The sequence below is a fragment of the Littorina saxatilis genome, linkage group LG16, assembly GCF_037325665.1.
Source record: "Littorina saxatilis isolate snail1 linkage group LG16, US_GU_Lsax_2.0, whole genome shotgun sequence".
In the NCBI taxonomy this organism is placed as follows: domain Eukaryota; kingdom Metazoa; phylum Mollusca; class Gastropoda; order Littorinimorpha; family Littorinidae; genus Littorina; species Littorina saxatilis.
This window is the reverse complement of record NC_090260.1, coordinates 25232015-25256774: the sequence shown is the minus strand read 5'-3', so window position 1 is coordinate 25256774 and position 24760 is coordinate 25232015. Positions and strand designations below refer to the sequence as shown.

Genomic DNA, 24760 nt, shown 5'->3' with positions numbered 1-24760 from the left:
AACGTTCTCAAAGTTATTAGTCACACGGATTGGGGGGCTGATAGAGCAACATTGTTACGTCTGTATCGGTCTCTTGTCCGTCCACAGCTGGACTACGGTTGTATTGTTTATGGTTCTGCAAAGAGAAATGTCCTCAAGGCCTTAGATCCCATCCATCATCAGGGTCTGAGAGTTTGTTTGGGTGCTTTTCGCACAACACCAGTGGATAGTTTGTATGCCGAGTCGCGAGAACCTCCTCTGGAGATCCGCAGACTCCGGCTTTCCATGAACTACTACCTTAAGCTAAAGGCAAACCCCGAAAACCCTGCTCATGAATGTGTTATTAATCCCATTCTGAAGGACAAATTTTTAGCCAAACCAACTGAAATACCAACTTTCGGCATACGTATGCTTTCTGAATGTGAAAGGGCTGTTATAGATATTGATTCCGTCTGTGACGATCCTTTGACAACAAACACTCCACCCTGGCAGTTGGAAAACCCAACCGTCAATTTTTCCCTAACTTCTTTCAAGAAGAATGAAACCTCGGACGCTGTCTTTAGGCAGCTGTTTCTTGAACAGTGCTCAAAGTACACAGAGTATGAATTTATTTTTACTGACGGCTCTCTCAAAGATGATTCAGCTGCTGCGGCAGCAGTTTCTAACAAGAAATTACATCAACCACTTCAACTCCGGATCCCTAATGGTTCGTCGGTGTATTCGGCGGAACTTAGGGCCATCATTTTGGCATTAAAATTAATTTATCAATCCAGACATCAGTCTTTTTTGATTGTATCTGATTCGCTTTCAGCTCTTGAAGCGATATCCACCAGAAAGTTTACTCATCCTTTTTTAGTCGACATTCACGACCTTCATACTAAGCTTATTTCTGAAGGCAAGATTATCAATTTTATGTGGGCGCCCAGTCATATGGGCATAAATGGCAACGAGGTTGCTGACAAGGCAGCAAAGGATGCTCTAGATTTGGCGGTTCCTCGTCTCCCTGAGCAGTCTGTTCCTTTTACTGACTTGCGTAGGAAGACACTTTGTTACAGCTTAAAACTCTGGCAAGACCGTTGGTCTGCCTGCACGGAAAACAAATTGTATAAAACTCTTCCTGACCTTTTAAAGCCACTTCCTTTAGTGGCTTCAAGTAGAAAAGAAGAAAGTGTTTTGGCCAGGTTACATACTGGTCACACTTATCTCACTCATGTTCATCTGCTTAAAAGAGAAGAGGCACCATGGTGCCACGCCTGTGATACTGGTTTTACTGTGAGTCATTTTCTCACCGAGTGTGCTGATCTGTATGATCAACGAGAAAAGTATTTTGGCACCTCGAGCTTGAAAAGTATTTTTACAGAGGTCAGCTCTTCAGCTCTTTTTGAGTTTTTAAAAGAGTCTGGTCTTTATTTTAAGATTTGAATTTTAAAACAACCTAGTTTATTTGACATATAGGGTTTTGCTTTGACTTTTTGGTTGCCTTCGGGTGACGTTACGGATTTTATGTATTAGAAGTGTTTTAATCTAAAAATGTGCAATGATTAACTTGTGGGGTCCTGATTTGGCCTATTATGGTCCGCTGGACCCGAAAAGCAACAGCTAACTAACTAACTAACTGTCTCACTGAAGAGATGTCCCTGAGATAGAAGTTGATGAAGATATCTTCGGATCGCCAGTAGGCTGACTCGAGAACTTCAGTATGTCGACCAGACTTGAGGACTGCCAGGGAGGAAGCCCATGCTCTTGCCTCGTGTGTCCTGGCTGCAGTGAGGGGCAAGACTGCCCTAATGTATCCAGATTGAGCCTCCCACCAGGCATAAGCTTGTTTGATAAGATTGAAGACCCACTTGGTCAACGTAACCTTTGCGATGTCCTTATGCCTAGCCGTGTTCAGAGATATAAACAGCAATTTTTAATTTTCTGAACGAAGATGCCGCGTGCGTGACAGGTAACTACTGAGTGACCTAACAGGGCAATTGACTACATCTGGATCGCCGGGAGCGAGAACATCGCTCAAGGGCATGATGTGGAGGAAGGGCAAAATCTGACCAGGCTTCTGGTTCTTTGCAAGGAAACCTGGAGTAAACTTAAGAGAAACGGATCCATCTTTTTCAAAAGAGATATCTTTCTCTAATCCTGATAAGGCGTGAACCTCACTGCCTCTCCTAGAGGTAGCGAGCAACGTTAAAAAGACCGTCTTGCGTGTAAAATTAATCAAAGAAGCTGAGAGAATAGGTTCAAAATCTTCCGAGGCTAAAAACCGCAAAACTAACATCAAGTCCCAGGCAGGGAGTTGTGACTTAGAGCGCGCGGCCGTAAGGGAGGCACCCTTAATGACGCTAGAAATCACTCCGCCGAGTGAAATCTTGTGACCGAGTTGCAAAAGAGTTGAGGAGATCGCGGACCTCCGTACGCGAAGAGACGAGAGAGAGGCTCCCTGTTCTGCCATCCAAGACAGGTGGTTGGCAACCTGCATCGATCTAGGTGATAAGGGATTAACCCCGTTAACAGAGCACCACCTAGACCATGCCGCCCAGTGAGAGGAGTACACAGAAGTCGTGGACTCCCTATGGGCATGACGGACAAATTTCAAAGTGGAAGTAGAGGCCCCTGCCTTAACCCTACAGCTGGCAAGTGTAAACTGCCTAAGTGGCAGGCGATTTTTACAATATTTAGTATGGGTGAAATAAGAACAATTTATGAGGAAACAACTGCAGTAAGCATATGATAAGTATATATTTTCTTGAAGCTAATTGAATTGTCTATCCAATGAACACTTTTTTGAATCAGTCTATTTAGTATGGTGGTCATGTGACTCAAGATGGCCGCCAACTAAGTTGACGACTGTAAATGACTACTGACTTAAGACCTAATTTTCTGACAAATAATATACACAATAGTCAGTGTAGTTATTATTGATGAGTTTTAGTAAAAAGTATAAGGAACAAGAATAAAAACATTTGAAAGCTGTATATTTATTTATTTTTTTGAAAATTCATGAAATATAAGGCAATCTGCCGATTTTCAAAACGTCTGATTTTTGACAGTCAGTCAAAAAAAGTACTTGAAATCAACTTGAATACAAACAGCATATCAAAATGAAATATTTTCTTGAAGCTAAGTAAATTGTCTATGTACTGAGCACATTTATAGGAAAAAATAGTATAGTATGGTGGTCATGTGACTCAAGATGGCTGCCAACTACGTTGACGGCTCAAAGTGACAAGTGAAATAGGCCATCATTTTATGACAAAATAAGAACACATTAGTCCAACTGTTATTGAAGTGGGAATGTCGGGTGGAAGGACAAGGATATATAGCACAGGCAGAGGAGCATACAATTAAGACACCGAAAACAGAGGTTGCTTTAACTTATCTTAAAGCCATATGTACTCGATGACTATACACGCTAATTGCTTTACCAACAGCTGGAGACATGCTAAATTAAGTTCCCTGCAAAATATTGTGGTCTAGGACCCCTTCAATGTTGAGATATGTTAATTTTCATTTTGATCTGGATCGTCCTATTTATAGATTTGCCAAAAGAGGTAGCGTTGACGCAAGGGAAATAACTCCGCGTCTTTGTTTACATCCAAAGTTTTTGAGACTCTAAAACAAGCTGTAATGCATGTATATGGTCCGCGCATGGCGACATATCGTCATTACATGGTCTTATGGTGCGTTTGACATCGATTATGGGCAAACTACACTTTGTAAACACGGGAGCGCGTACATATGCCTTTAACTTAACTTTTATTGGAGCAAAATGTAACTAAAAATAACCACTCAGGTAGCTTATCTAAATCAGAAATGTTCCAAAACAGTTTAGCCAAGTCTGGTAGCAACCAGAGACAATGCTATCTATAAGTTATGATTTAGAAACAATGAACAGAACTCTAATACACCGTCGCGATATAACCTTGAATGGTTGAAAACGACGTTAAACACCAAATAAAGAAAGAAAGAAACTCTAATACAAGAAATAGCAATTATGAATTCTGATATCTACCAGTACCAGAATTAGCTAGAAACAATAACAGAACCAGAAAATATGTATTTAGTGTAAAATCAGAAATAGTGTTATAAGGTAATTATTCTAGTAGCAAGAAATATAACTGAGTTCTGGTATCAACCAGAAACAATGTAATCCAGAAACAATATATATATATAAGACCAGAATTTCTGGTGTAAACCAGAAAGCAGTGAAAAAAGCAAGATTCTTATTCTGGTAGCAACCAGAAATATAAACTATGAATATGAAACCAGAATTTCTGGTGTAAACCAGAAAGCAGTGTAAAGAAGAAGGCACTAAAAAGAAAAGAAAATACAATTATAAACAACATGCCTTCTAAGTCACACATGGCATAATACAAAGCATAACCCACTGAATGTGTCATTTGTCAAAATAATCATGACAAATATAGACAACCTTCTTGCTCATTCACCTGTATTTTTTCCAAAAATCTCTTCTCTTGCCGCTTGTCTCGCGATTCATGTATAGTTTAATCTGTTAGTGTTCTGATGTAAGTCCAGCAGTAGATAGGTTAAGCCTATTTTAACATACTGGAAACTGGTAATCTTCCAGTAGGTATTAATTTAGTTTTACTAAAGCCTGCTGGGACACAAGTAATGGGTTAGTGCATTTGTAAACAGGAATCGCTTGACAAGTGGCCCCCTTCATCCCCCCCTTCCTCGTCCTGATATGGCTCTGCGTAGTCGGCTGGACGTTAAGCAACAAATAAACAAACAAAATAAACAAATATAGACAAGTAACAATACAGCCAAAATCCTGCAGACACAGCATTCTCTGAAAGAGAATCCACAGTGAGTTAAACCGGCACGGTTGGCCTAGTGGTAAGGCGTCTGCCCCGTGATCAGGAGGTCGTGGGTTCGAACCCCAGCCGGGTCATACCTAAGACTTTAAAATTGGCAATCTAGTGGCTGCTCCGCCTGGCGTCTGGCATTATGGGGTTAGTGCTAGGACTGGTTGGTCCGGTGTCAGAATACTGTGACTGGGTGAGACATGAAGCCTGTGCTGCGACTTCTGTCTTGTGTGTGGCGCACGTTAAATGTCAAAGCAGCACCGCCCTGATATGGCCCTTCGTGGTCGGCTGGGCGTTAAGCAAACAAACAAACAAACAAACAGTGAGTTAACCAACTCCACAACAGCTAATGTCAAGGGAAGTAACCAACATCTTCCCTTAGGCCTAAGCCTTGCATAGGAAAATGCTTTACATAAATTAACCAACTGCATGAACCGCAACTGCAAAATAATTGTTATTATTAAGCATGTTCATCGCCATGAAGACAAATCTTCATCGAGTTGAATAATAACGACAAGAATAAGAAAGATAACTCCGGCGTGGGGTAAGCGCAAGCTCCCATGCTTCAAAATGAAGCGTTAGACAACAGTCTATTACTTTACAGGAAAGCGCGACTAAATCATATCGCTTTAGATTAAAAGTCTGTTTTGCTTCTATGCGACTGCACAAAATGTTCAGTTTTTATCAGTCGCAAAGTTCTTCTGCAGGCAAGTGCCTTTAAGTGCAACATGAGAATTAACAGTCAAAATTGTGCATCCTGTAGACAATATCTTCCTATTGTCTGAGATCTTAACTCAGAAGATCTCTATCATTCTCATGCCTGAATTCATCAAAGGAATGATAATCAAAACTCATAAGATTATGTACAGGTAAAAGGGTAATACAAATGAAGACTAGCAAAATATCAGAGTATGAAAATGCATGTGACAAACAGAGTAGAACCAGTAGAGTGACACAGGACAGAATACATAACATGACTGGCTCACACAAAGCCAGACAAAAGACAGGGAAGGTAAGCCATGTACCTGTGTATCAGGGGCGGACCTAGGGGAATGGGGGCGCTCTGACATCATTACACGGGGGACGCCGGTCAAAAATGGCGGACACCACTCTTACATCAGCCAATCAACCGCCAACGACATACGGCTTGAAATGCAGCAACATGATAAAACACATGAAACGTAACGCATCACAAAACTTCATAAAGCATGTCATTTTGTTGTACACTTCGCCTACAAAGTTACAGTTACAGTACTGGAAACAAAGAACGATCCTCAGCGAAGCGAAAACTGAGAACTTCTTTGTTCCTCAACAAACTGGCTACGAAGCGGAATTCCGTCCAGCAAAGTATTCAAATCCCTTCTCATTGAAAACCGAAATCTGAGAAAGGTTCGACTTATCTTACCGGACTTCATCGTTACAAAACTGTCTCTGTAAAAGGAGATGTAACATAGGTCTTATCGACATAAAATATTGCGAGACAGGCTTTTCATCGAGTTCATTACCCAAAATATATGTCAACCATAATTCCCGTTCATCAATTGTAGGGGTTTCTGCGCCTAAATCGTAAATAGGTAGCTTTACGGGCCAATGGCACGGAGGGCTTAACTTTGGACTTTTAACCGACTACTACTCAGACTTTACTGATCTCCAGAAATAATATGTGATGAAAATGGGAAAAAGATCGCAACGATACACATGGGTCTTCTCGACATAAAATATTGCGAGACAGGCTTTTTCTCAGCGAAAACGAAACGTATGAGAACGAGTCTGCCTTACTTGATTCTTACGAGTCTTTAATTTACAAGACTCTAAAACAACTTTAGAACAACTGGTCATCAAATATTAGAGGTTGTTAACGCTCAATTTCAGCGCCAAATCATAAAAGTAATTAGAAACTGATCTAGAAAACACATCTCTCCGCTAGATCAAAATGGCGTCATCAACTCTGACGCGAGACCGGTCGGACATCACCCGGGACCAAATCAGCGTCAAAATGTACATATGCAAACATCATAGCATCAAATGAAACATAAGAATGAAGCAAAAGGAATGAATAAAGAAACACAAACTCTGCTGCTGACGCCTAGTCGCGAAACACAAAGACTGAAAGAGACAGGTCTCGGAATGAAAACCACAAGTCGACCGCTTACTAACTTCGCGCCAAACTACACTAGACCGGTTCACGACAAATTAGAGCAGAGCTTCGACACGTTCACGGCTACCGACAACACACATGGAGCACCCAGCTCGCAGTGTTACAAATCGCGTTTTCTGCTCTACTCTAAATGTTCGCTCTTTTAAAGACAGGTCACTTCCGATTCCCTGTGGCGGTAAGCCAATAGGAAGGCTACCCGGTGTCAGACAACGGGGGGCGTTCTACTTAAAATGCCTGCCCAATGAAAGGGATCGTTACCGAGGCATGAAGCCGTGTCGGTGTCACGCACCGGAAATATTACGCACACCGGATAAGGCTCATTAGATTACAAGCAGTGTCGAAGCTGATACACAGAAGGGGGGGGGGGGGGGGGGGGGGTAAGAGACTAAAACCTCCAAGCCACCTGGCATCTTCTATGATGTACCCTGTCAAAAGAAATGACACCCACTTGACAAAACGCCGAGTCCAACGATACCCAGACAGGCTGGCGGCACATTACATAACGACCACCTAAATCTGAGATAAGAGATTAGAAATGCATCCGGTCGGAGTCTACCCTACGATAGTAAACACACAATAAAGTACAATGCACAAAGACAACCAGGTATTATTTAGTCACTCCTTAGGCACTGATGGTTAGAGGTTATGCTGCTGCTTCTCATCATTTCAAGTTAGGGATTTAGCACAAAGGGCATTTTTTAAAGGTAAACCCAATGTGACTAGCACACACACACACAGGGAATAGCTATAGACAGGGGAGGCAACTGGGTCGGGCAGGAGATAATCACACACAGAGAGACGGGGTACGCCACTTGGCTACATTGACAAAAATGAGAAAATGTAAGGGTAACAGAACAGAACATTTTAAAGCTGTAACTTGATTATTCTTCATGAAAATTATAACATAAAAGGTGAAATGCCAAAATAAAAAAAATCTGATTTCTGACAGTCAGCCAAGTAAAAATGTCAGATCAAAATAAATGTAACCGTGTTTACTAGAGAACACTGCAAAGTAAAAGGAAGCTTCTGCATTTCTCAAATCAATCTGCATCACCATCCCCTGCAACCTGAAGATCATGTCCTCGACCACGTCTCCCCCTCCCCCTATGACCACGCCCTCCCCCACGCCCCCTCTGTGGCACACGCCTGTAGTGCTCCAGCCTAGGTTCGCACAGTTCATGGCAACCTGCCTCACAGCCAGGGCACCAGTGCCTTGCCCTCTTCCTGCCTCTCCCAGTCCTGTCACTGCACACAACACAGTCCCTTTCTTTCCTGCCTGGGAGGAGGACAATCCGGTGCAGGGGAGCAACTGGTCTCACTGGCTCAGGCTGAACTGGCTGCTGCTGTCCCTGCACTGCACACAGACTTTCCACAATGGAAACCACAAAGTCATACTTGGACATTTGCAGGGCCTCTGGTGTGCTCAATCTGTACACCTCAAAAGCATTGAGCACAGCAATGTCAAGGAGGTTCCTGAAAACCTTCACCCAGTACCGCCTTGTTGCCCTCTCAGCCGCGATATGGCACACCTTTTTGTCACTCAGATCAACCCCTCCCATATGCGCGTTGTAGCCAAAGATCATCGCAGGCTTGGTCTTCTCCCTCCCCCTGATCTCCCTCTGTTCATTCCTCGCATTGAAGAAGGTGCTGAGGCAGAGGACCGGTTTTCGCTGGCTGCGTTTTTCCCTGAAGGCCACACAGACTTTTCCTCCTTGCCGGGCAAAAAGAGTCCCCCCAACAGGTGGTCTGGCCTCCTGGATGACAGCCCCAAGTCCTCGCGAGTTGGACCTGACAGTGCCTGTGAGATATGTTTGCACTGCAGAGAGGACGTCAGCAAGTCTTGGCTTGGTGTAGAAATTGTCAGTGAACAAGTGGTATCTGTTTAGAACCCTACATACCGTCATCAGGTTCATAACCACGCCATGCGCTTGCCCTTCATTATGGACGACATCAAGTTGTCTCCCAGCGTAGAGGTCGACGTGGCAGACGTAGCCATTGGCGCTGTCACACAGCTGGAACTTCTTGATGCCGAAGTGGGCATGGCGCTTGTTCGGCATGAACTGGATCATGGCACACTTGAAAATGAATGAATGAATTTAGAAACATACACATATTCTCTCTCTCTCCCACACACACACAAACATGATTATGGCACACCTGAAAATGAATGAATAAATTTAGAAACATACACACACACACACACACATTCTCTCTCTCTCTCTCACTCACACACACACTGACACACAAACATACACACGCATGATCAGGTGTGTTCATTCAATGTGTGAGTGTGCACGTGATTGTATATTCTGTTTCTCTTTGTCTCCATGTGTCTCTTTCACTGTTCTTGTAATATTGTGTTGAATGCCTGTCTATCTCTCTCTCTCTCTTACACACACACACATTGAATGAACATACCTGTTCTTCATCCCGATCATGCTCTCGTCGATGGAGATTTGCCTGCTTGGCTTGTACGCCCTCTTGAAGGCAGCATTCAAGGCGTCAAGGACAGGACGGACCTTATGCCAAGGGTCAAACCCTGGCTCTCCTCTCGGAATGACAGCCCCACTGTTCACATGGAACATCCTCGAAATCAGGAACATCCTCTGGCCCATGGTAGCCCCAAAAAAGGGCATCCATTGAGACGCTCTTGTTGTCCAATATTTCTGTTGGTCAAGTTTTTTATTGAGCCCCATGTTCAAGGAAAGTCCAAGATACTTCTTGATATCCACGATTGTAATGCCATCTTGAGGCCAGCGCTTCAATCTAGAGTGTGGGTGCATCTGAATCCACAAAACTTGTTCTGGCTGAGCGAGGTAGGTACGGGCGTAAGCGTTTGTATGTCGCACAAGCAATCGCCTCATTTCGTCATCGAAAAACAAGCCCAAAAAATCGATGGGATCCCCATTCAATGGTGCATTTTGTGGCCCAGGTTGTCGGACAGTGAAAGCAAAACGACCATTAGCTCTATTTTGATCTGGCTCGGGTTCGACTGGTTCGTCAATGACAACAATCCAGTTGTCCTGTTGTGCTGGAGGGGGGGGGGGGGGGGGGGGGGGGCGGGGGTGCGTTGTCGTCATCAGATGCTTCATCAGACTCGTCAGAATTTAATTCCTGGTCTTGATTGTCCCCTACATCGAAGTCAGAATCATCCGACTCGTTTTCACCGTCTTCTTCAGTCCCATCTTCGTCCATGAACACGTCAAACAAGCCTGGTCGATCAGCGCGATTGTCACCGTCCGCCATCTTTTTTGTCTTCATAAACTTTTTTCCAAACCTTTTTTTCTCAGTCTAAATCTTACCAATGCTCCCATTGGGCAAGAGAAACCGAAAGAAGGATGCTTCAGCCAATGGCAAAAAGCGTCTCATTATATAAAGGGACATTACCCTGTTTGCTGTTTCAATGTGAAAGTTCGGCCGATAAGATCGGCCCTAGCATTTTGGGAAGTGTAATTGGGCCGATTTAATCGGCCCTTACCAGCTCTAGGGTTAAAACCGTCTAAGTGATTTATGTTCATTGTTTTGCGAATAATTTTAATTATATGATCATGTTGAGATTTAAATTTCCTCCACAACTGACTTTACCTGGTTGAAAAAATATGCATCATTACGAATTGTGTAACATGTCAAAGTGACACGTTCGCCTTCAATCACGATTCGCTTGACCCCTACCCTGTACACAGTTTATGAAAAAATAAACAAAACGATTAAATGATATGCACTAATCGTTCGGTCAGTAAAATATCCTCCACGAATCTGTCTTCTTTTTTTTGTACTGTTTGGTGCATCTTTTACGACAAATTGAAAATTACGAAAAATCACTTGCAACATTGGGCGCAAATGAGGTGCGTTTCTTTCGTCGGGAAACTGAACAGGGCTCTGGCTTCACGAAGACCAATTTCGCAATTAAGCAGGGAACCAAATGCCTCGCAATTCGAAATTGCGAAATTGGTCTTCCTGAAGCCAGAGCCATCCATTCCACCATCTGCTGTTGTTTACAACTGTACAAATGCGAAGGCCCAGCCCGCTGCCCCTACCAGCTGCCATGTATAGGCGTCTGACGCTTACAGGCTGGGGGACATTTGCTAGAAAACCATAGCCAATAGGAAATCTTGGTGCTGGAGTTTCTTCTACCACTGAACGGAAAAAACTATTCACCCGGGCAAAAACAAAGCGACAACTGGGATATAAAACAAGGCACCACCCTATGGTCATGCGTTGGACTTCTAAGGGAAGCCGTGGTGGCGTTCCAGGTGACAGGGACGACTCATTTCGCGCTCCAGGTGAAAGGGGTGTCTCATTTCGCGCTCCAGGCGACAGGGGCGACTCATTTCGCGCTCCAGGCGACAGGGGCGACTCATTTCGCGCTCCAGGCAACAGGGGCGACTCATTTCACGCTCCAGGCGACAGGGGCGACTCATTTCGCGCTCCAGGATACAGGGGCGACTCATTTCGTGCTCCAGGCGACAGGGGTGACTCATTTCGTGCTCCTGGTGACAGGGGCGACTCATTTCGCGCTCCAGGTGACAGGGGTGACTCATACCGCGCTCCAGGTGACAGGGGCGACTCATTTTGCGCTCCAGGCGACAAGGGCGACTCATTTCGCGCTCCAGGCGAAGGGGGCGAATCATTTCGAGCTCCAGGTGACAGGGGCGACTCATTTCGCGCTTCAGGCGACAGGGGCGACTCATTTTGCGCTCCAGGCGACAGGAATGACTCATTTCGCGCTCCAGGTGACAGGGGCGACTCATTTCGCGCTGCAGGTGACAGGGGCGACTCATTTCGCGCTCCAGGCGACAGGAATGACTCATTTCGCGCTCCAGGTGACAGGGGCGACTCATTTCGTGTTCCATGTGCACGTTTGCCACTGATTGGCAAAATGTCCTCTGTGAAGGGATGTAGAAGGTCGTTCAAACAATCAGGCTCGACTTGAACAGACAGATAATGATGCTCTGGGTAGTGTCCGAGCTGCAGGAGGAATATTTCAGGGTCGTATATAGATACCACTGTCCGAGACAAAAGCTGTGTGCTTTGTACCATTGTTTGACACTACAAGCACTTGCATGTTGAATTCTCTTGCAAGAGATAATAGTGTCATGTTGTCTCCGTAAGTTGACTTTTTTTCCATTTTCGCCAGGTACACTGCAAATGTGTCATCCTCCACAAACTGTGTGTACTGATCTGCATGTATTCGCATGTGTCCAACAGCTAGATGGCGCAGCTGGTGTGGTGTTCTGTGCACCTCAAATCTGCTGAGTTGATGTGCCAGTGGTTCGAACTGGCAGCTGCCAGGATTTTTCCTGGGGTCAAGGAGAATTTGAAGAGAATTGTTGTTGCGCAGATCTTGAATGTAGTCGTCAGAATGAACGATGCAATACTTGTTTCTGTGGTCTCTCTTGCGAGCTCTCTCCCGCACATTCTTTGATTCCACCTTCCGCTTTCTTTCCTTTTCACTTGTAACACTCGTAATGTCTGTTACAGGAAAAACGTCCGAGGTTACTGGTCCATACAGAATACAGAATACAGTATTTATTGAGCCAAGTGACAAAAACATTTAAAGCACAAGGAATTTAGCGTAGTGTTGGTAAAATCACGCACACACACACACCCATACACACACTGACACACACACACACACGCCCACACAATCACTGACATACACACCAACACACACATGCCCACACTACAGCAGTCACGATCACACCATCACACGCAGGGCAGACATGAGGTAAAACAAATGACAATCATCTATTAAAAGAAAAGGTACAAAGAGTGGTCTAAGATGCTGGAGGAAGGGTCTACACAGAATACAATTTTATAATCTAATGCATAGTTAGAACTAGCCCATCCCCTCCACCCACCCACTCATGAATGACTAAAATAATGCAGCTAAAAATATAGAAAAAAAATAAAAATCACGCATCAAAGTCCCACTCAACCCCTCCCCACCACCACCACCACCACCACCTAACACTGAGTCACAGGATGTGGTGAGCTCACCGCCAGCAGGATCACCGACTGCGAAGCTGCCCAACTGAGGGATGGGATGCGTTAAGGGAGGAAACAGCTTGGGGGAAGAAAGAGGACTGGAGACGTCGAGTGCGTGCCCCTAGGGATCGGAATCGACGACCTGAGGGCAGGCGCTCGAAGAGGGGATGGCCAGGGTGGGACTCGTCGGCCACAATTTTCTGGGCTCTGGACAGCATGCGCTTGGCATAGAGGGATGCTAGGGAGGGCAGCTCACAGCCGACGATCCTGCTAGCAGTGCGCACCACACGCTCCAGCTTGTTCTTGAGCAGCTGGGAGGTGTTGCCGTACCACACTGTGATGGAGAATGTCAAGATGCTCTCCACCACGGCCCTGTAGAACTGGACCAGGATGACCTGGCTGAGGCGGAACTTCTTGAGCTGGCGCAAGAAGTAGAGGCGTTGCCGCGCTCGCTTGACGATGGCGTCAACGTTATCATCCCAGCACAGGTCGTTGGAGATGGTGGTGCCTAAGAACTTGAAAAAGTCCACCATCTCGATGGGATCGCCGTTGATGATCAGTGGAGCCACAGGGCCTTTTTTCCTGCGAAAGTCCACCACCATCTCCTTGGTCTTGGTGGCGTTCAGCAGGAGATTGTTGTTGTCGCACCACGACACCAGACAGTCGACCTCCTGGCGGTACACGGTCTCATCACCGCCGGTGATGAGACCTTCGGCTGTGGTGTCGTCAGCGAACTTCACCAGCTGAACTGAGTCATGAGAGGCGACGCAGTCGTTGGTGAAGAGGCAGTAGAGCAGCGGTGAGAGGACGCACCCCTGGGGTGCTCCAGTGCTCAGGACCAGCGTCTTGGAGAGGAGGCCGTTGACCTTGACTGTCTGGGGGCGCTGAAGGAGGAAGTCAAGGAGCCACAGGCAGAGGGAAGGGGCAAGGTCAAAGAGGAGGAGCTTGTCATAGAGTTTTTGGGGGATAATGGTGTTAAAGGCCGAGGAGTAGTCCACAAAGAGGAGGCGGGCATAGGAGTTGGGGGTCTCGAGGTGCTGGAGGATGAAGTGGAGGGCAACGGCGACAGCGTCGTCCACAGACCGGTTGGCCTGGTAGGCGAACTGGAGGGGATCGAGCCTACCGCTGATGACGGACTGGAGGTGCTTGAGGACCAGGCGCTCAAGCACTTTCATCACCAGGGAGGTAAGGGCCACCGGTCTGTAGTCGTTCATGGCCGACGCTGTGGGCTTCTTGGGGACGGGGATGATGGTTGAGGCCTTGAAGCAGTGGGGAACAGTACAGAGCTGGAGGGAGGAGTTAAAGAGGTCAGTGAGAACAGGTGTCAGCTGATCCCCACAATGCCGTAGGGTAGGGCCTGAGACGCCGTCTGGGCCAGCCGCTTTCCTGCTTTTCTGTTTGCGGAGAAGCAGCCGGACATCCCGCTCACGGACAGTGAAGGGGGGAGACAGGGGGGACGAGGGGTCGGGGAATGACGCCGTCACAGGGGTGTGGTTGTCGCGGTCAAAACGAGCGTAAAACTCGTTAAGATTGTCAGGGAGGGTGGGGTCGTCGGCTACTGGGGGGCTCTTCTTCTTGTAGTTCGTGACCGCTTTTTGAACCGGATCTGATACATTGAGGCCAAAATGTTTCTCTTCTCCACTGTGCCCTTGATGACAAACCTCCGTGTGTGAACTCTTCGAGTTTTGGTGGGTGGGTATCTGATGAGAACCGCTTCTCCTATTTTGTAGACGGACTGTTCGTTTTGCTGGTGGTGTCGGTCAACCATTTGTCGCGAGTAATGGGCAGTTGCTTCTGCTGCTTTTTTGCGAACTTCTGGGGAGGTTCTGTTCAGGTAGACCTTTGATGGAGTCTGATATCCAAGGACTTCCGATGGAATGCCGTTGATCACTTCTTGAATGACGTGTAGGTCGGTCGCCCAGTTGAAACCGTGCTTCCTTCGCATGGCGTTCCGGATTTTCCGACGCACGCCTCGATGACTCACCTCACATTTCCCTTGTGACTGTGGGTGGTAAGGTCTGCTTCTGACCATTTTAACGCCTCGCTTTTTGAGAAAGTCTCGGAAGGCCCCCTTGAACTCTGTTCCTTGGTCCATCTGCATAACTTTCGGTTGTCCATGTTCAGCGAAAATCTTTGCCACTTCTCGCTGAACTCCTTTGCTACACTTCTTCTGAAGAGGTCTCAGTATGATGAACCTTGAAAACACGTCGATCACTTGAAGAACGTACCTGAATGACTTTCCTCCATCGCAGATGGAATCGTTTTTCATGTCTATTAAATGAATTTGCCAACGCTCATTTACTGCTCTGGCGGTCACTGGGACAAGTCGTGGGCGATTTGTAAACTTTGGACAGTACATGTGATGGCATTTTGATTTCGCAAGACATGAGTCGATGAGATTTTCTGACACATTGACATACTGAGGTTTCAGTATATGTGCCATAGGCCGTGATCCGCAGCCAAGAGTGTCTTTAAGGTGCTTGTCAACAACTTCACCGGCTTTGTCAGCAGCTAAAACCTCACGATCATGATGAAAGAGTTTTCTGTCTTTTACAGAATATATTATGTACCATGGATGTAGGGAATTACATCTTCCTTTAACGTGTGTTTTGAACTTCACAGCCCACGCCTTTGCTGCTTTCTGGAAATCAGCAGGAGAAATTGTCCTGATGAGCTCTATCAGGTGATCGAACTCGTCCCATATCTCCTGGACCTGTTCAGGCTTAAGGACCCTTTCCTCAACGTGGTTCTGCTGAGGCATGGGTTGTTCAGGAATAGCACAATCGACCAACATATCCTTTTGTGTTGTGGCCGATTTGCGATCATTTCTCTCTGCAAGCATACAAGCATTAATGTTTATCAAAAAGAACAATTTGGAACATATTCCTGTATTTTTTAGTTCTTTTTTTCATACAATTGTGAAGGATGGTATGTAATCTGCATGGTTCCTAAATATGAATAGTTTGATTATAAAGATTAGTTTGATTGGTTACAAACTAGTGAAATACAAACCTGTTCTTCGGTAGAAGTCACATTCTGTATCTCCTGAATGAGGAAGTCTTTTGAGGCCTTTGGATGTTTCAGGCCAGTTTTCCGTTGGAGGGTCTTCCGCAGGTAGTCCATGGGTAGCTTTTGAAGCTGTGCCATTTCCCTGGGTCCCTCCTCCAGAATTGTCATGACGATCACCTTTCTGAGATCATCCCCTGTATTTGGGTAAACCAGAGAAGAGAGGGTGAAAAACAACCAATCGCTGCCCGCCATCACTACCACACAAAAAACTCAAACAGTACCAACCAGTTAAAAATAATTTGAATAACGTGCTCATGTAAAGTACACGGATAGGAAAAAGAAAGACCTAGTAATTGTGACCAGCTGTACATGGCACTGAAAGGTTGTATAAGAATGGTATTTGTTGGTTACCTCCAAGCTGAGTCCACTTCTTGATCTTCCCCTTCCCGTCATCACCTTGCTCCTCCACCAAGCGGAAATCTACCCTCACCCGCTTCATTTCATCCTGCAGGGGCTGTTTTCTGTCTTGGGTTATGGACCACACGACCACCTGTTATAGCAGATACTTAAGTTTCAACAATAGAATAGAAATGTGTCTATTCCCCCTCAGGCAGCTTGTTTACACACTCATTAAAATATTACACAATGATAGAAAAGAATGTGCATATACCTGATTGACAAGCTTGTTTGATATCCTCATTCTGAGGTGAAGCTCGTCGGGGATCGACGTTAAACACCAAATAAAGAAAGAAAGAAAGAAAGAAAGAACGGGGATCATGTCTTGGTATGGACCCCAGTCAAGAAGGACCGTGTGTTTGTAGCCCCTTGGGGGGCTTCTGCCTTCAAGGCTTGCGTTTTGTTCTTTCTCGTTGCGTATCTGCTGAAAGGTGAAGATCCACCATACTGTTTTGGATGTGACGAACCATGGACATTAGAACATGTTCTCACAAAATGTGTAGACGTTCAAGAATTTCGAGACAAACACTACAATGCGGAAACACTGAAGGTTTTATTCCGGGATGTTCCCCCGGACAAGATTTTTAACTTTTTAAAAGAGATCAAGATTTTTTACAAGATTTAAAGTACCAGAAGTGAAAATTATTAATTTTTAGAACCTTCTTTTACAGTGATAGATTTGAATGTAAATAGTCTGAAACGTAGAACTTGCCATATGAAGGGAAAAGAAAATAACTGCATCGGTCTCGAATAGCAGCTAGCATCTGCTGAAGAGACATTAAACCCCAAAAACCAACCAACCCCTTGGGGGGCTTCTGCCTTCAAGGCTTGCGTTTTGTTCTTTCTCGTTGCGCTCCACTTTCCAGTCTCCTGTTTAATTGGAAATAGTAACATTGTTTTATTCTATTAATGATTTTCAATAACAATTGAGATGCAAATACCGGCATGGTTGGCCTAGTGGTAAGGCGTCCGCCCCGTGATCGGGAGGTCGTGGGTTCGAACCCCGGCCGGGTCATACCCAAGACTTTAAAATTGGCAATCTAGTGGCTGCTCCGCCTGGCGTCTGGCATTATGGGGTTAGTGCTAGGACTGGTTGGTCCGGTGTCAGAATAATGTGACTGGATGAGACATGAAGCCTGTGCTTCGACTTCTGTCTTGTGTGTGGCGCACGTTAAATGTCAAAGCAGCACCGCCCTGATATGGCCCTTCGGGGTCGGCTGGGTGTTAAGCAAACAAACATTAACAAACAAAGCATTTAATGTAGCATGTGTAAAACTGGTCTCATCAGTGTTCATATCCAGGCTAAGTGTGTAATAGTTTGTTGTGTGCTTAGTTGTGAGTTTTTCCTTTCTAGAACATACCATTTGACCAAGACTGTTTTCTGAAAGCCAACAGTTGAGGCTTGCCTCATTTGTTGCAGTGTTGTTTTGATGCCGCTTTGAAACGTGGCTCTGTCTTCTTTTCCTGAAAATCATGGTGATATGGGTTGACCTGGGTATGCTTACAAAACATTGATATATGTGAGCTTTCAGAGACCTATCACTAGAAGATTGAAAACAACGTTAAACACCAAATAAAGAAAAGAAAAAAAGAATCACTAGAAGAGCACTGTCTAAACACTTTCACCTCTGTGCAATTTATAAAACAGAGAGTAGCCTAAGTTAAATAATAAAAAACTACTGACCCATGTAGACAGATCAAGATTTTTTACAAGATTTAAAGTACCAGAAGTGAAAATTATTAATTTTTAGAACCTTCTTTTACAGTGATAGATTTGAATGTAAATAGTCTGAAACGTAGAAGTTGCCATATGAAGGGAAAAGAAAATAACTGTATCGGTCTCGAATAGCAGCTAGCATCTGCTGAAGAGACATTAAACCCCAAAAACCAACCAACCAACCCATGTAGACAATGAGGCTGATCTCATCATCAGAAGACTCCTTGTGGGCTGCACAGACCTTGAGATTGCAGAAGTTTGCATACTGCTCTGACAGATTCCTTGTATTTTGTTATTTTTGCACCGTATTTTTGGTACTGCTCTCCATGGTTTGCAGCAGGTGGCGGTTTTCAGGCATGTCTAGCATGAATTCCACAATATCGGAGAGCTGTCGCCTGAACCCATCCTTGATCAGAATCTGTAGTGACAGTTAATATGTATGAATGAGTTCCCTAACTTCTTTAGGCAGCTGTTTCTTGAGCAGTGCTCAAAGTACACAGAGTATGAATTAATTTTTACTGACGGCTCTCTCAAAGAGGATTCAGCTGCTGCGGCAGCAGTTTCTAACAAGAAATTACATCAACCACTTCAACTCCGGCTCCCTAATGGTTTGTCGGTGTATTCGGCGGAACTTAGGGCCATCATCTTGGCATTAAAATTAATTTATCAATCTAGACATCAGTCTTTTTTGATTGTATCTGATTCGCTTTCAGCTCTTGAAGCAATATCCACCATAAAGTTTACTCATCCTTTTTTAGTCGACATTCATGACCTTCACACTAAATTTATTTCTGACCCCCCCGCGGGTTAGGGGGAAGAATTTACCCGATGCTCCCCAGCATGTCGTAAGAGGCGACTAACGGATTCTGTTTCTCCTTTTACCCTTGTTAAGTGTTTCTTGTATAGAATATAGTCAATGTTTGTAAAGATTTTAGTCAAGCAGTATGTAAGAAATGTTAAGTCCTTTGTACTGGAAACTTGCATTCTCCCAGTAAGGTAATATATTGTACTACGTTGCAAGCCCCTGGAGCAATTTTTTGATTAGTGCTTTTGTGAACAAGAAACAATTGACAAGTGGCTCTATCCCATCTCCCCCCCTTTCCCCGTCGCGATATAACCTGCGTGGTTGAAAACGACGTTAAACACCAAATAAAGAAAGAAACTTATTTCTGAAGGCAAGATTATCAATTTTATGTGGGCGCCCAGTCATATGGGCATACACGAAGGCAGCAAAGGATGCTCTAGATTTGACGGTTCCTTGTCTCCCTGAGCAGTCTGTTCCTTTTACCGACTTGCGTCGGAAGACCCTTTGTTACAGCTTAAAACTCTGGCAAGACCGTTGGTCTACCTGCACGAAAAACAAATTGTATAAAACTCTTCCTGACCTGTTAAAGCCACTTCCTTTAGTGGCTTCAAATAGATAAGAAGAAAGTGTTTTGGCCAGGTTACATACTGGTCACACTTATCTCACTCATGTTCATCTGCTTAAAAGAGAAGAGGCACCATGGTGCTACGCATGTGATACTGGTTTTACTGTGAATCATTTTATCACGGAGTGTGCTGATCTGTATGATCAACGAGAAAAGTATTTTGGCACCTCGAGTTTGAAAAGTATTTTTACAGAGGTCAGCTCTACAGCTCTTTTTCCTTTCCACTCTATGTAGTGTAGCTCCCATGGGGTCGCCTTCACGCGGCGGGAGTGTTTCCACTAAGCTACCCCACCCCTTTACTTCTCTTCTTTTGTCTTATTTCTGCCTTACCAGTCCTTTCACCTATATTTCCTTCCAAAAAACTCTCCCTACTATTCCCTGCAGTTTTCTGATTCCTTTCTTGTCTTATTTCTACCTGACTGGATCCGTCACCTTTATTTCACTTCCCAAAAGTCTTCTTTTCCACATCCTTATTTCTCTGTGGTCTTCTTAAGACCCAGCGTGTTTGCCGTGCGCTGCGACCTGTACCGGTTTGGGCTGGTGACCTGATGATTGAGGGGTGTACTTAGTTGCGACTTTGTAGCGCCAACACATCATTTTGGCCCAGTCTTTATCTAAGACAGGAGGTTGAAAAAGGCTTACCCGCTTCAATCAATCGGCTGGTCAAGTCTGGGTATATGTCTTGAGCATATTGCATCGGACCTTTGGCTAAAGGAGCAAGCGGCGGTAGGAGGGGGCGGCGGTAGTCGGGACAAACACTATGCCAAGTTGTTACCTAATCCGTTTCCGCTTGGAAAGAGTTGACGAACATTATGCCAAGTTGTTACCTAACCCGTTTCCGCTTGGAAAGAGTTAAATCTCCTATTACAGATTGATACCATATGTTTCCTCTTATCGCTGCGTATATCCATCTGTATCCTTGGCGCTCTGGAGTTGGATAACCGCTCCACCTAAGCGTCCCCTTGTTGGGCTCCGTGGTGGGTGGGGATCAGATGCGACGAAGATAAAGGCCCCAAACATGGCCACCTCTTCTTTTTCTTCTTTTTTTTCAAGCACCCGAAACGGAAACAAACGAAGATACTGCGTTGACTCTGACTCTGACGATGAAGTCCGAGTCAGAGCAACAAAGAACAACATCAGCGAGGCCTGGCCCCGTTTCATTGTTGTTGAGACAGCAGATGAGGCACAGCCCATCTCCAAACTTTCGCCTTTTGCGATACAGAAGGTTATTGCAGGAGTATCATCAACGATAGACAACATTAAGAGACTTCGTAATGGTTCTCTACTGATTGAATGTCCTTCAAAAAAGGCATCAGATGGTCTTCTCCGTCTGAATGGTCAGAAATTTGTTGATAGACCGGTCAAGGTCAGTCCTCACAGAGGCCTGAACACCAGCAAAGGAGTCATCCGATGCCGAGAGCTGGAGGGCCTCAGTGAGGCTGAAATAAAAGAAGGTCTAAAGGATCAAGGTGTCATTGATGTGTACCGGGTGTTGATCAGGAAGGGCGATATCAGAGTACCCACCAACACCCTTTTCGTCACTTTTTGTACCCCAACCATCCCTGAGAAAATCAAAGTGGGATTTGTTCAAATAAGAGTGACTCTGTATATTCCATCACCAATGAGATGTTTCCAATGCCAAAGATTTGGACATTCAAAGGCTGGATGTAAACAGAAGGCAGTGTGCGAGAGGTGTGGCGGAGATCCTCACGAAGGTCCCTGCACATCACCACCCACCTGCACAAACTGTAAGGGAAACCATTCCCCGTCCTCCAGAGAATGTCCAAAATACAAGTTTGAACAGGCCATTCAAAAAACAAAAACGGAGAAAAAGATGTCTTTCTCAGACGCCAGGAAGGAGGTTGAAAAAACGAATGTTTTTTCCTTCCAGAAAAGTTTTGCGGCAGCAGTCAGTCAAAGACCTGCAACAAAGTCAACACCCACCCAGACCAGTATTTCGTATAGGTCTGTGGGTGTCCAGGCAGGCCCGTCCATGTTGAAAAGGACAGAGCCCACAAGAAACAAAAGTATTTGTACACAGACAGATGAAAGCACAGGTGGGGCTATCCCCACTGGAGACTCTATGGGGTCTCCTGGTGAGGTTTGCTTCACCGCCCCAACTGGAGACCCTGTGGGGGCTCCTGGTGAGGTTCGCTTCACCACCCCAATTGAGGACCCTATGGGGTCTCCTGGTGAGGTTCGCTTCACCACCCCAACCCAGAAGCCCGTTCACAGGGCAACTCACAGGAAGGGGGCCGTCGAGGTTGTGGAGGTAGTGGACCTTACTAAATCCACACCACGAACACCTCCGGACAAGGGAAAAGTTACTCTGCCCCAAAGATCGCCTCGCACCCCAAAAATGGAGAGAAATCCCATCACATTATACAATCATTTTGGGAGTTTATCCGACGAAGAGGGTATGGAGGCAGAAACTTCTTAAAACTAAACAAACATAGCCAATTTTATTCAATGGAATTGTAGAGGGGTCCAAGCTAACTATGAAGAATTATGTCTACTTTTACACAAATTTCATCCTGTTGCTACAGCATTACAGGAAACAATGCTGAAACCAAACAAAGATTTTAATGTATCTGGATACAATGTTTTTAGAAACCATTCAGACAATAACACGTCTGGGGGAGTTGCTCTTTTGATTAAGAAAAGTGTACTTTGTAGTGAGATCAACCTATGTACAAACATTCAAGCTGTCGCAGCACGAGTGACATTAGATAAAACCATCACTCTCTGCAGTGTATATCTGTCACCATCAAAATGTTACACGAAGCACGATCTTGAAAATCTTATTGATCAGCTTCCAGCTCCCTTTGTTTTAATGGGAGATTTTAACGCTCATTCCCCTTTATGGGGCAGCAACTCTCTAAGTACGAGAGGACGAATTCTAGAAGATTTTTTAGACAATCGTAATCTATGCGTTTTAAACGATGGAGTACCAACCTATCTCCATCCAGCAACAGGATGCAAGTCCATACTAGATCTAGTTATTTGCGACACCTCTCTTGTTCTAGACTTTGAATTTAAAGTCTATGATGACACATGTGGTAGCGATCATTTCCCTATCTTGATGTCTCAAATAGATGGATTGGAAGAAGCTTCCCCCCAGAGATGGAACCTGAACAAGGCAAACTGGCTGTCTTTTACTGCCGAATGTTCTGTCCAACTCACAGAAGACACTGTCTTTGATGGAAGTGACGACCCATCATCTATTTTTACAAACACTCTTCAAGACATTGCCACTGAGTACATCCCAAAAACATCTTCAAACAACCGCATTAAAGTGCCATGGTTTAATCAAGAATGCCAAGAAGCCCGATCTGAGCGAAAGAGAAGTCTACACAGGTTCTACAGATGCCCGACCCTTAGCAAGAAGTTGACTTTCTTCAGATTTCGCGCTAAGAGTCGCACTGTCATAAAACATTCTAAAAGAACATCCTGGAGGTCTTTTTGCTCAAACTTAAACTCTAAGGTATCATCAAGTAAAGTTTGGAATGCTATTCGTAAAATCAAAGGGAAAAAAGGATCTGCATCAATTAACCACCTTGTGGTAAATGGATCCCTTATAACCCAAAAGAATGAAGTAGCAAACGTTCTGGCTTCAACAATGGAAAAAAACTCATCAACAGAAAATTACTGCACAGATTTTCAAAAAATCAAAGCCACCCAAGAACGTAAACCCATAAACTTCTCATCTCAGAATGAGGAGAACTACAACAAGTTGTTCAGTATAACTGAACTCAAACAAGCCTTACAAAAATGCAACAACTCAGCAACGGGGCTGGACGGAATACATTATCAGTTCCTCACACACCTACCAGAAAGTTGTCTTCTGGTCTTGCTGAAGGTTTTTAACCACATATGGGAGAGTGGATCCTTTCCACCTTCATGGCAAGAAGCGATGATTGTCCCCATTCCAAAACCAGGTAAAGATCATACAAACCCCAGCAACTACCGTCCGATAGCCTTGACCAGCTGTCTGTGTAAAACCATGGAGCGATTGGTCAACGCTAGGATGGTGTGGTACCTAGAAAAACAAAACCTCTTAAGTGATGTGCAATGTGGCTTCCGAAAGGGACACAGCACCACTGATCATTTGGTACGTTTTGAGACCTTCGTTCGAGAGGCCTTTGCGAGATCTGAACATGTACTAGCTATATTTTTTGATCTCGAGAAGGCTTACGACACGACCTGGAAACACGGTATTTTAGCTGATTTGCATGAAATGGGTTTTCGTGGACGTCTCCCTGTTTTTGTGGAAGGATTTCTAAGTAATCGATTTTTTACAGTACGGGTCGGTCCCAACCTATCAGAGTTCTGTCAACAAGAGATGGGTGTTCCTCAAGGAAGCATTCTATCACCCATGTTGTTCAACATCAAAATCAATAACATAGTAAAGGCAGTACTGAAAGGATCCGAGTCATCCTTGTTTGTTGATGACTTTGCACTTTGTGTGCGTGGCAAATCCCTACATAGAGTGGAAAGGCAGCTTCAATTATGTATAGACAAGGTGCAAAAATGGGTAACAGAGAACGGTTTCAAATTTTCCACCAGCAAAACTGTCTGTATGCATCTTTGCAAACAAAGGGGAGCCATGCCAGAACCCTCTCTGGTCCTGAATGGTAATCCTGTCAAGGTTGTTGAAGAATTTAAATTCCTAGGACTGACCTTTGACCGTCGACTAACATTCCTTAAACATATCCAGTATCTGAGAACATCATGTCTGAAAGCTCTGGATGTATTGAAAGTGGTTTCTCATACGGACTGGGGTGCTGACCGCACAGTCCTACTCAGACTTTACCGTGCTTTAATCCGATCCAAGTTGGACTATGGTTGTGTCGTCTATGGTGGAGCCGCAAAATCCAACCTAAGGCTATTAGACACAATACACCACCAGGGTATACGTCTTTGTCTGGGAGCTTTCAGGACGTCTCCAGTACAGTCCTTATATTTTGAGGCCAAAGAACCCTCTCTGAGGCTGCGACGCCTGAAACTCACCCTAAATTATGTGTTGAAACTGAAAGCTATGCCTACAAATCCAGCCTACCAATGCGTATTTCAACCACAATGCTCTGAATTTTTTGAAAGTCACCCAAATGATCGAGCACCTCTGTCTTCTCGGATTCAGTCACATCTGGCCGAATCAAAGATAAAACTCGATCATGTTAGTGAAAATCGATGGACAGAA

At 44.8% G+C, this 24760-nt stretch overlaps 1 protein-coding gene and 1 long non-coding RNA gene across 2 annotated transcripts in view; one reads left to right on the top strand and one right to left on the bottom strand.

Annotated features, from left to right (window-relative positions):
- Positions 1-24760, top strand: part of LOC138950679 (uncharacterized) — a 363039-nt gene that overhangs the window by 148722 nt on the left and 189557 nt on the right. The window lies entirely within an intron of this gene.
- LOC138950673 (piggyBac transposable element-derived protein 4-like) lies at positions 7820-9991 on the bottom strand. Its single transcript, XM_070322387.1, has 2 exons — positions 9360-9991; positions 7820-9035 (listed from the first exon to the last, which is right to left on the bottom strand). Exons 1-2 carry the CDS (start codon positions 9822-9824, stop codon positions 8001-8003), a joined length of 1500 nt encoding a protein of 499 aa, XP_070178488.1. The 5' UTR covers positions 9825-9991; the 3' UTR covers positions 7820-8000.